The sequence below is a fragment of the Ursus maritimus genome, unplaced genomic scaffold (assembly GCF_017311325.1).
Source record: "Ursus maritimus isolate PB19 unplaced genomic scaffold, ASM1731132v1 scaffold_6, whole genome shotgun sequence".
Classification (NCBI taxonomy): domain Eukaryota; kingdom Metazoa; phylum Chordata; class Mammalia; order Carnivora; family Ursidae; genus Ursus; species Ursus maritimus.
Window position 1 is genome coordinate 64,580,179 of NW_024426774.1, and position 12,133 is coordinate 64,592,311.

Consider the following 12,133-nt stretch of genomic DNA (forward strand, 5'->3'; position numbering starts at 1 on the left):
TTACTATAAATATATAATGTTCATATATTTTAAAAACTTTTTTTAAAGTATGAAATTTTTCTGGTATATTTAATAATACATAATAAAATACAGAACGAAAACTTCAGTTGTTTTAATCATCGAATGATACACATTTTTAGGACTCTTCTTATATAGTTACATCTAGGCAGGGATAATGATTATAGAAAGTAGAATCAAAGATTAATGAGCAGCCCTTTGCCTTTGAATCACCAAAGAGGCGATTTATAAAGTCTTTCCTGGACTTTTAAATAATTCTTACCAGAATCCTTTCCTTTAAAACCAATTTCTAACTGATATCTCCTTCATCTGAAATCTTAACTTATTTTTACATTTCTTTGTATAACATTTCAATTTTTTTTGCAGATAGCAAATTAGTTCTTACTAAAGTATCATAAAATAAAGTTAGCTTTTTAAATTTTAGAAATGCCTATTCTAATATAGGTCTATAATAGTTAAAATTTCTAAAGGTAATTGATTTGAAAAAGCTGATCGGGTGCCTGGCTGACTTAGAGGAGCATGTGACTCTTGATCCTCGGAATCATGAGTTCGAGCCCCATGCGGGTATAGAGATTACTTAAATAAATAAAACTTGAAAAAAAGAAAAAACTAATCAAATAATTTTAACTGACGGTGCCATTGTTCTGTGATAATAAATCATACATCCTAGTGTGAAGAAAGAATATGTGTAGCATAATTCTGGAAGATTATTAGCAGCAGGTCTCCATAAGAAACAGAGTAAAATATACCAGGTGGGAGAGAAAAGGAGGCATGTAATTGTGACAAGTTCATTAGTTAGTGTAATAATGCCTAAGGTGCCTGAGGAAGTCACTCTTTTTAATAACAATTTGGCTGTGGTATTGTGGGACATTATGTATTTTCTGAAATACCAGACCAGTTTGTGGAAGCACGTAGCAACTCAGTTTTCTTTAAAATTAGTCTTAAATTTTTCTTACGTATAAATCTCAATTAGGTAAAAACACTCTAGCTGCTTAATTTTTTTGGTCAGATCTTTCATTATTAACTTTGCCTTGCACATGTATTAATAGTATTTGTCTTCTGGAAAATTACAATAATGAGAAACTGGAAACTTGGTTCAGTTCTGAGTTTTCCTATTAAAAAAATCTAATTTAGTTCCTAATAGAATATATGGCATAGTCTTAGAATCCCATTGTTCAGATAAATGACTACTAAATGTGCAAACCAGTTTTCTGTGCATTGTATTAGAGACTGACAAAATATAAAAACTTTGGTGAGTTGAACGTCTTAAGTAGAAAGTAAATGATGTACCTCATGGTATCTTCATTGTACTTTTTTGGCCTTTGGCAATGGAGGGTTACTAAATATCTTGTTGTATATATAATAAATTTTACTGTCTCAAAGGATGGGTAAAATAGGGTCCCTTGAGGGTAATTAAGTGTAAATTTCTGTAGTACAATTTGAATTTTTGGCAGTTTGGTCAGATACCAAGGTTGCTGAATTAATCTTAAAATGGAACTTCTCTATTTTGCTGTTGGAACCTTTAGTTAATGATTTAATAGAAATATGTGTGGTATAGTTTATACTCCTAGTTCTACCTTTATAGATGTGGAAGTTGGATTATGTCTTTGCAGGGTCATACAGGATTGGACACTTGTCTTTAATCCTGAAATCGTCATTAATTTCTCCTTTTGCAGTCCACTCTTTATAATCTTTTAGGTCTAACCAGCTATCACAGGATGCAAAAAACTAACATCTGTAAAAACAGGGTTACTCAAGGTAGAGGAGTCATCATTTTTCATCTCCGATATTTCTTCTTTACTTTGTGCCCCATTCCTCTTGATAGATCTGTTAAGCCATTCTTAGGTAAATCATTCTTAGGATCTCAGCTTATACTAACTTCTCAGGCAAAGAAAACTTCATAGTTAAGGTCTAAGAGTTGAGACCATTTCATTAATATGTGAAAGGATGTGTTGTTCTGCGATGAGGGGCAGGGCTAGCTAACCTCTCTTGGCACCTCCAGGAAACTACCCAGCTCTGCTGGGGGAGCTGCACACAGAAAAGGAAACAGTTACTACTCCACGGTGAGTAACCCTGTTTTCTCCTTATTTCACCTTCTGACTGTTTTCATTGATTTTTTTAAAAGCTTGTGTGTCAGACATGGAAATAGTTCTTATGCTCAGAGTTAATTTTAAACCTAGCAACCTTTTGTTCACATGGTAGACTAAGAGCCAGCTTTTCATTTGTGTTTATAGCTATTATTGATGCCTAGGATTGAATTGGATAACAGAACACAGAAATAGGCCAATTTTTTCTTGTGAAACACTTGTAACCTTGAATGGAAAACAAAATCTGTTCGTATTAGTGGCTTGGTTTTATACCTTTTATGTTTGCTGTCTCCGGGTGGGGGGGTTATTGGGAAGAGTAGGCTGTTCTTCCAGCTGTAGACAAGAAGTATTGTTTGCATTTGTTTCATGACAGTTCACATAGCCTTCGTTTGCATATTGGATTTGCATTGTATATTTCGTTTTTATGTTATTAGTCATTTCTTCCTTTTTCATCATCCTTTCTCTCCCACCAGTGATTATTTTCATAGTTCTGCTCTAATCAAATCTGGAGAAGATTGCCATCTAGTGGTACAAATAGCATTAGCTGTCAAAAACTTGTAGGTTTTGGGGGGTTTTTTTTGTTTTGTTTTGTTTTGTTTTTTTTGGTGGTACAAATTTTGAACACCTTTTGCTATAAATTAGGTGGCCTGGTGCTGTCTAGTGCTTTGAAGCTGATTTAACTTTATTATTGTATAAATGGTATTATTTAAAGTGTGTTGCATAGGAATTGTTAGAATTTTATTTAGTTCCTGAGGTAAAATTACTACTGTTTGTAATGAGAAAAATGAATTTCACTTGTAGTGGAGCAATGATGGTATTTGATTTAAATTCTATATATTGCTACTATAGCTTATATCTGTAAGTGTCGATGGCACTTTAAATATGTTCATTTAAGATTCTGTGCATAACTAAAAGTGACGAGCAGTTTTAAGTATCAAAATATAGGGCAACACACATAAACTTAGTGTGGCCACAAAAAGATACAATCATAAAGTCTTACTTGGGTACTGGATAGAGATTTCTTTTAGAAAATATTCTTCTAAAGCCCAGAGGAAATATTTAGTATAAATATGTATTTATACTTGCTGAGAAACATTTAGTGTAAAACCTGTCAGTCCAATCAGAGTTTAATTAATTTGTTAGAGAAGAAGGGATCTATTAAAACTGAATCTTAGATAAATAAACATAAAAGGACTTTGTGATGGATAAAACAAATAAAGCTGAAATAGATGTCTAACCAGATGCCTTTTGTGCACTTGAGATAGTGAAAGATGTGTGTTTTAATTCGCATTTCAAAAGGAAAGCCTAAGCTGGGGGTTTATCTAAATGTACTTCTTAATACTTCAAAATCCCATATAGGTTAGAGATATTTTAAAACACTTGTAAATCAGCGCTAATATTTCTTCAGATTTTCTGGTAGGGAAACATTTCAGAGCGACATGAATTTTAAAATAAGCATCAAGTCTCTTAGATGAGACTCGCTTTTAAATATGATTACAGTGTTAATAATACTGGTATTACTAGAGTCAGAAAGGCATATAAGCAAAACATGTCAAATTCCCAACTGATAGTCTTATTTACTTGATAGGGTTTTATGTGTCTGTACACACAAATACACGCACAGACACACACACACAGTAAAAATTCAGAAGAGCTTTCTGTAGTGGTCACTTTTTATGTTGTTTGTAAGAACAATTTTATGACTAATTAAAATGCATGCTTGGTTCAATATTATTTGGTACTAGGTAGAGACTGGATAAGGTACAATAGTATTCTTAACTTTACACAACTACTGATGTTTACAGCAGCAGTGAGGAGACATCAACTCTCGTGATAGCTCATGGCAAGCATTTTCCTGTGCTATAATAGGGAAGGAAGGATGAGTGGGTGGGGTAAAGATCTTATGCTTTATGCTTGTTACTGTTTGAGCACAGTCTTTTTCTCTTTGGTGGTGAAATCTAATTTCAGTAGAGATGTTGGACTCCTTGAAGTTCATTGTAAAGAAATCTGATTTTATTTTTAACTAGATTTTGAATACATATATATTAATCATAAACAATTTTACAGAATGCTCAAGTGTGCAAGATGTTGCCAAAGGCTGAAGCTTTATAGAATGTAAACCAAATTTTACGAATTTGAATTTGAACTTCAAAGTCTCTGAAAAGCAAATTAGTATTTTATATTATTAAATATAACCATTCTTTGTTTATACTCTGTAGGCTTGGTTTGAAACACGAGACAGTATCGTTGCCATCCTAGGTCCTAGATTATGGTGAGGAACGTAGTTAAATAATTGGCAGTTTAGTAATCTTAATATTATTACCCATTTAGATGAATCAAAGAATTCATAACTATCAAATACTAAGATAGAGATAACTTGCTTAATTCAACTTAAAAAAATACAATATAGATGAGGGTATGTTGATTTAAAAATAGTTTTTTCTTCATTACAAGTGCTGTGTAGTTCATGAGTGATGAGTAATCAATCACTATAAAATTTCTATTTATAACTAATTTTGTATTGGATAAGCTTACCCCATGTTTCCTTGGCATTTGTGCCTGTGTTCTTCCTCTTAGAAAGTATTATCTTTCTGTTTATAAAAAGTTGTTGATACTGTATTTTGAAATGTTGAAAATTACATTTTTCATTGAAGAAAATTTAGATTTCAGAAATGAAGGTTCGTATTCCCTAATAAAATCTGTCCTTACATACCTTAAAAGTGACTTTAATTGTTTAATGAGTTTAGCTGGGTCTGGTTCTGTTAACATAATTCTTTGTGGCAGATCTTTAATTAGGAAATGCAGTGTTTTTATAGCTGATCGTCTTCAAAAGAAAGTAATGGCATTTTAACTGCAGGTGTTAGGAGAGATCAGTTTGGGTGGTTTTAAGAGGAGGGGTAATGATTATTTAAAGAAGTTTGTCTACTATTATTCTATAATAAAATTTGACTTGAGTTTTTGGTGTCCAGTTTTAACCTTTATTATACCATTATAATGCCGACTTTTCTTTGTATAAATGTATATAAAAGTTTATCATCAGATTTAGGCTTTTACACTTGAATATTGAATATTATTATTATTACGTTTGTTTGGGTGGTGAATTTCCCCCATAAAGTATTAAATTTAATTAGCGTTTTCTTTAAGATGAATAATACTGTCCTTACTGAAACAGATAGCATTACTCTTCGGAAGGACAGAGTAGAGAGCTGAAGTATTGAAAATGAGAAATCTGTTTGTTAAAAGAGCATCATCTTTTTTAAGCATTCTAGCAATGACACTTTTCCCTTTAATCATTCTTATTGGTATTATTAATAAATGCAAGCACTCTTGTTTTTATACAGGGTACCAAGTATGGTGTCCTTGGAAGAGACAAAGTTGTATACTGGACTTGAATATGGTATGTAAATTTTAATCTGAGTAAATCTTGTATGGACAGTTTTTGTCAGTTATTCTACAAGAGTTAAAAATGGTCAGAGAAAGACAAATACCATATGATTTCATTCATATGTGGAATTTAAGAAACAAAACAGATGAAGGAAAAATAAAATAAAGTAAGATGAAATTGTAGGGGGAGGCAAATCGAAAGAGACACTGAACTCCAGGAAACAAACTGAGGGTTGCTGGAGTGGAAGTGGGTGGGGGAAAGGGGTAACTGGGTGATGGGCATTAAGGAGGGCACTTGATATAATGAGCACTGGGTGTTATATGCAACTGATGAATCACTAAATTCTACCCTGGTAACTAATAATATAGTATATGTTAACTAAATTGAATTTAAGGAGTTAAAAAAACTTAATACAGCCACTCTGGAGAACAGTATGGAGGTTCCTCAAAAAGTTAAAAATAGAGCTTCCCTGCAACCCAGCAATTGTACTGTTGGGTATTTGCCCCAAAGATACAAACATAGTGATCCAAGGGGACACCTGCCCCCCAATGTTTATAGCAGCAATGTCCACAATAGCCAAACTGTGGAAAGAGCCCAGATGTCCATTGACAGATGAATGGATAAAGAAGATGTTATACACACACACACATATACAGTGGAATATTAGTCAGCCACAAAAATATTAAATCTTGCCATTTGCAACGATGTGGATGGAACTAGAGGGTATTATGCTAAGCGAAATGACTCAAGAGAGAGAAATATATAATTTCACTCGTATGGAATTTAAGAAACAAAGCGGAGGATCGTGGGGAAGGGAGGGAAAAATAAAATAAAATGACATCAGAAAGGGAGACAAACCATAAGAGACTCTTAACTATAGGAAATAAACAGGGTTGCTGGAGGGAGGTGGGTGGTGGGGGGATGGGGTAACTGGGTGATAGGCATTAAGGAGGGCACGTGATGTAGTGAGCGCTGGGTATTATATGCAACTGATGAATCAGTGAACTCTACCTCTGAAACAAATAATACACTATATGTTAAGTAATTGAATCTAACTAAAGTAAAATTCTTTCAAAAAGAGTTAAAATGGAATAATATGTAGTTAGAATTTTCCTAGTCTTTTTCATATATAAAATGAGTATTGGTTAATAACATAGTAACTATCTTTGCTTTTCCTGGAGAAACTGGAATATTATGTATACAAAGAATAGCCAATAAAAGGTAGAAACTGGACCAGGTAAATAAATATTTGGATGTTTTCTGTGTGCAGAGGCAGATTTTCATATATCCTCATGGTCATTTATGTTTAGAATTATTTTAGAACTGATACATTATACTGGATGTGAATGTGGGAATATTATGATCTTCATTCTATCTTTGTGTCTTTCTGTCATAGTGAATTAAATTTCATATAAATATGTAAAACAATGTGTTAATTTATTGTTCTGAATCTAACATTAATAAAGATTTAGCACATTTCCTTATTGTTGGATTAACAGTAGAATTAATTGCATACATTAATTGCTAAGGTGTAATTTTTGTTTGTTTGTTTTGGGTCACCCATAACCAATTAAAGAATCCTTTGCACTTACGATCTCTAATTAGTGAATAGAGACTTTGAAATATTGGCAAAGTTTTTTTTTTTCCTCCCTCCTCTTTGCCTGCCCAAGAAAGTTTTATAAGCAGGTCTTTGTAAATGTGAAGGTTTTAAAAATTATTCTGTATCATACCTAGACACTAAGCCAACTATGATAAAGACAGACCCACTTGGTTTTTTTCCTGGATACATGATTTATTCTTGACATGAACTGTTGATACAAGTAAGCTTCAGCAGCTGGGGAGCATTCAGTATGTCTAAAATGCCTTGTCTCATTTTTTAAAAAATAGATCTATCCAGAGAGAACCACCGAGAAGCAATTGCTAGGGTCATAAGGAAACTTCTTAGTAAGTACATATATGCATTTAACTTACTTTTACTAATAAATATTTAGGAATTTTATAGCATTTAAATTCTGAATAGTGAGAATATCAGGCAGTGTTTTTTTCTTGATCTAATAGATTCTTTTAACTGATACATCAGGACTCCTGTAGTAATTCAAAATATTTTAATCAAAATCCTTTTTCTTCTATTATAGACCACATACTTAACAATTCAGAAGATGATACCAAGTCTTTGTTTCTTATCATAAAGGTACAATTATCCTTTAATATCCTTTCATGATTATTAATGTGACAAGTTTTGACATGATGGCTTGTAAATACAAAATTTGAAATTCTTTGACACAGATTATTGGAGACCTCTTGCAGTTCCAAGGATCTCACAAGCATGAATTTGACTCCCGTTGGAAAAGCTTTAACCTAGTAAAGAAATCAATGGAAAACCGGGTCAGTATTTTCACCTAAAAACTCTGAATTATATTTTTTAAATCTGTATAATACTGTCATAGTCCCCTGATTTAGGGATTGTTCAGCATACAGAGGAAGTTTCCCTGTAAGTAAAAATAGATTTTCAAATATGATATCACAGTATAATCAAAAGAATCCTGGGAAAATGTTTTCCTCCTACAAACTCTTCTGTGAGTTTCCAGGAGAGGGTCTGAACTCTCATTGGGAATTTGGAGTGTGAATGTGGCAGGCTGCCTTGTAAGAACTTGAGGGAATAAAAAGTAGGAGGTATTGTCCATAGGCATGGATTTAAAGCATCTCACTTTATGGAGATCTTAGAAAAATACCTCTTTGTGTCTAGGAGAAGTCAGTACAAGCGTCTCAGGAGCATGGAAGAAAGAATACTTGAGCCAGCCATTTGATGTTGATAGCAGTGTTCCATAGGAGACTTTTCTGGGAGTCTAAAAAGGTTGTAGGAGTTTATTGTTTAGGCAAGGGTCACTGCGTATCTTTGAGGGAATGGCGTGTAAAAGGGCAGGGAGACATACAAACATGGCATGCGGTAGGGAACAGTGGCTATAGGGCAGGAATTGCAGGAGGCAACTAGGTCGTTTATTGTTTGTATTTTGGGGTTTGTTTTTTTAAGTTTATTTATTTATTTAAGTAATCTCTGCCCCCAGTGTGGGGCTGGAACTCACCGACCCCGAGATCAAGAGTCGCATGCCTTTCCAACTGAGCCAGCCGGGCACTCCCAGGTTGTTTATAATTTTATCCCCAGAAAGTGCTTCAGTTTTATATTCAGCATGGAGGAGTCATCAGAAGTTCTGAAGTAGATCTGATTTGAATATTGGAAAGATCCGTCTTTAATTCAATGACTTTTGAAAAGTTCTGTCACCACTGTGGAAAAAAACAGTAGTCGGAGATTGAGACTGGAAGCAGGGAGGGTAGTTAAACTATTACAGTAGTCCAGCTGGAAAAACACAGCCTGAATCAAGTCACTGGCATTGGGATGGAAATCGGGTGTTTTGAAAAAGAAGAATTTGTAGAGACTTGATGGCTTCAGTGAGAGAAGGTGTGAAAGAGGAGCAGTCTCTGAGTTCCAGATATCTGCCTCTAGTGACCGGTAGAAGATGGGGTGGTAGGGGAGAGCATAAAAGATAATTTTTAGAAAAGTAAAAGATACTATATTGTCTAATAAACATACACAGTTCCCTGGAAAGGCTATTTATAAATGTAACAGAGTCAAGCAATTTTCTTAGTAGTCTCCTTTTGTACTTTCAGTATTTGACTGAATAAGGACCAGCTCAGTACCTCTCCCATGCATAGATCCATTAATAAACTACCAGAGAAAAACAGGGTGTTGGATGAGCTATTTAGAGAGGATATGTCTACTATTAGCCATAAAATTAATTGAAATACTATCTTTTAATGTAAGCCTGATCACTTTAGAATAAATGAAATACCTCCAGTACCCACCAGCCCAGCGTGAACCTTTACTGAACTAATTTTTCAGTAGGGAATTCGGGGGAACCCATGGGTGCAGTCAATTGGGGAATGTTGAAGTGTCTTCCTCTTTGTTTTTTAGCTCCATGGGAAAAAACAACATATCAGAGCACTGTTGATTGACAGAGTAATGTTGCAGCATGAGGTAAATCTCTTTAAAATCATGATGACTTTTAATGACAGTTTTCCAGATGAATATGTAAATATTTGTGTTAGTTCATAATTAAATAAACTTTTTAGTAATAAAAACTTGGATATTTGATTTTACATTGTTTTCTTTTCGTAGCTACGGACACTGACTGTTGAGGGTTGTGAATACAAAAGGATACATCAAGATATGATTCGAGATCTTCTCCGTTTATCTACAAGTTCATACAGTCAGGTAAGGCTCGTCCCCTTTGCTTGCCTCCCCTGCCCCACTTTCCTTTTTTATTACAGTGCAATCTAAATAGCTCTATTTCAAATACAAGGAAGTTTAAATAATTTATTGGTGGGGCGCCTGGGTGGTTCATTTGGTTGAACATCCGACTCTTGATTTCACCTCAGGTCTTTATCTCGGGGTGGTGAGTTTAAGCCCTGCGTGGAGCCTGCTTACAATAATAATAATAATAATAATAATAATAATGATGATGATGACTTATTGGCATAGAAAGCACCTTTCAGACTGCAAATATTTTCAAGCTAATTTTAGTAGTCTTTTAAAAATGTTATTTTTACTGTTTGTTATTGCTTCTCAGATTTTTTTTTTAAATACAGAGTTGATAGATAGCACTAGTGTAATGTTGCTGCCGCTGAAGTCACGCGCTGAACGCCAGTCCTGAGGGCTGATAACTCCTCCTAGATGCTATGCTTGGGTTTCAGCAGCCTGCTACCATATGAATCAGTGGGGTCCATCCTTTAAGTAGCATAGGACCAGGAGATGATCTCTAAGCACAGAGAACTGGAAAAGCAAAATTCATGAGTAGCTGATTCTTTTGTCTTTATAAAATAGTGTAAGTTAGGACACTAGTCTCTAACTCAAAGATTTCACCTAAAGAGTTTGAAATACATACAGTTTGTCACTTTTACTATAATTGGTTATTCATTACAGTTTAGTTCATGGGTTATAATTTTATACTGGATCTTTTGTTCGGGTTCAAAACATACGGGCTCTACCTACAGTTTGCATTGAAAAGGTGAAGTTGTTCTGTGTTTTAGAAAGTCTTTGATTTTCTTTGTAAATACAATAGAAAATCGAACTCTTCTCATCAAAAGTAACTCCGAATAGAAAGTTTAGTCTACTGATTGTGTTGTAGGACAAATGCATGTCAGTTCTATTCAGTCTTTCCTTTATCAAAAATATTTGAACCAGGGGCGTCTGGGTGGCGCAGTCGTTAAGCGTCTGCCTTCGGCTCAGGGCGTGATCCCAGCGTTCTGGGATCGAGCCCCACATCAGCCTTCTCAGCTAGGAGCCTGCTTCTTCCTCTCCCACTCCCCCTGCTTGTGTTCCCTCTCTCGCTGGCTGTCTCTCTCTGTGTCAAATAAATAAATAAATAAATAAATAAGTGAATAAATAAATAAAATCTTTTAAAAAAAATTTTGAACCACACCTAAACCATGGATGTGGTTGGTGGTAATGTGCTTTCCTTTTGGTAAAAAGATAATCATTTACTTGTTTTTGTTAAGGTATGTACTTTGATACTTTTTCTGTTACAACAATATTTAAATTATCATTTTGTTCTTAGCAATTTATTTGGAAACTTTCTGTAGTTTGTCTACTATATAATAAAAGTCCCTTGTTAATAATACTTTCTTCAGGTCAGAAACAAGGCTCAGCAAACATTTTTTGCTGCCTTGGGCGCATATAACTTCTGTTGCAGAGATATCATTCCCCTGGTTTTGGAGTTCTTACGGCCTGATCGACAAGATGTCACACAACAGCAGTTTAAGGTACAGGGTTCTTTGTGTTTTGTTTTGTTTTTATTATGAAAATTTTCAGATGTACAGAAAGTTGAAAGAATTTTACCATAAACATCCATATCTCCACCACTCAGATTCTGTATTCACTATTTTGCTATATTTGTGCATATAAATAAATACATTTGCTTATATTTATCTACATCTTATTTTATTTCGTATTTCAAAATAAATTGAAGACATCAGTACCCTACAGCTTTAAATAGTCTTTTTTTTTTTTTTTTTGCTCCCTAATTATTTACTCTTACCCATGTTTATGATTGGTGTTACGATGGAGAAAATATAGGCTGCAGGAGTTGAGCACCAGTGGATGGAGAGCTTAGCTGGCCTGTAGGAGAGGGGCGTGAAAGACCAGAAGGTTTAGAGTAATGTGAACAGCACATTGGAAGGCCTGAGACAGGAAAAAATATAATAAGTCTGAGTAACTGAGTGAGAGCTTGTATGAGTAGCAGAGAAGGAAGGAAATGACGGAAGATAAGAAAAACAGTGTATCTCACAGGGGTGCAGGAGAGTATAGGTGAAACATAATGCTTATGCTATCAGACAGAAGTAGGTTGAAAGTGATTTAGGAGGGAGAATTGATAAGATTTGGTGGTTGAATGTGAAGGGACTGAAAAAAGGGGAGGTATCAAAATTATTAAGGTTCTGGATTGTACAGCTGGTTATTGGGTACATCAGAGAGGGAGAGAAAATTACTTTGTTTAGACAAGTTATATTTGAAGTATTTCCTATAAATTAAGAGGCAATGTTAAGTAGATATTTAGATATTCACCACAACACATCATTTCAGTGTGTGTTG

General features: G+C 34.3%; 1 protein-coding gene across 1 annotated transcript in view; it reads left to right on the plus strand.

Moving 5' to 3' along the window:
• PSME4 (proteasome activator subunit 4) overlaps nucleotides 1-12,133 on the plus strand; it is a 103,859-nt gene that overhangs the window by 59,056 nt on the left and 32,670 nt on the right. Inside the window, exons 21-27 of the mRNA XM_008699861.2 lie at nucleotides 5,447-5,502; nucleotides 7,378-7,434; nucleotides 7,626-7,681; nucleotides 7,777-7,875; nucleotides 9,461-9,523; nucleotides 9,665-9,760; nucleotides 11,176-11,307. Coding sequence (XP_008698083.2) covers nucleotides 5,447-5,502; nucleotides 7,378-7,434; nucleotides 7,626-7,681; nucleotides 7,777-7,875; nucleotides 9,461-9,523; nucleotides 9,665-9,760; nucleotides 11,176-11,307 — 559 coding nt within the window. The remainder of the gene's footprint in view (nucleotides 1-5,446; nucleotides 5,503-7,377; nucleotides 7,435-7,625; nucleotides 7,682-7,776; nucleotides 7,876-9,460; nucleotides 9,524-9,664; nucleotides 9,761-11,175; nucleotides 11,308-12,133) is intronic.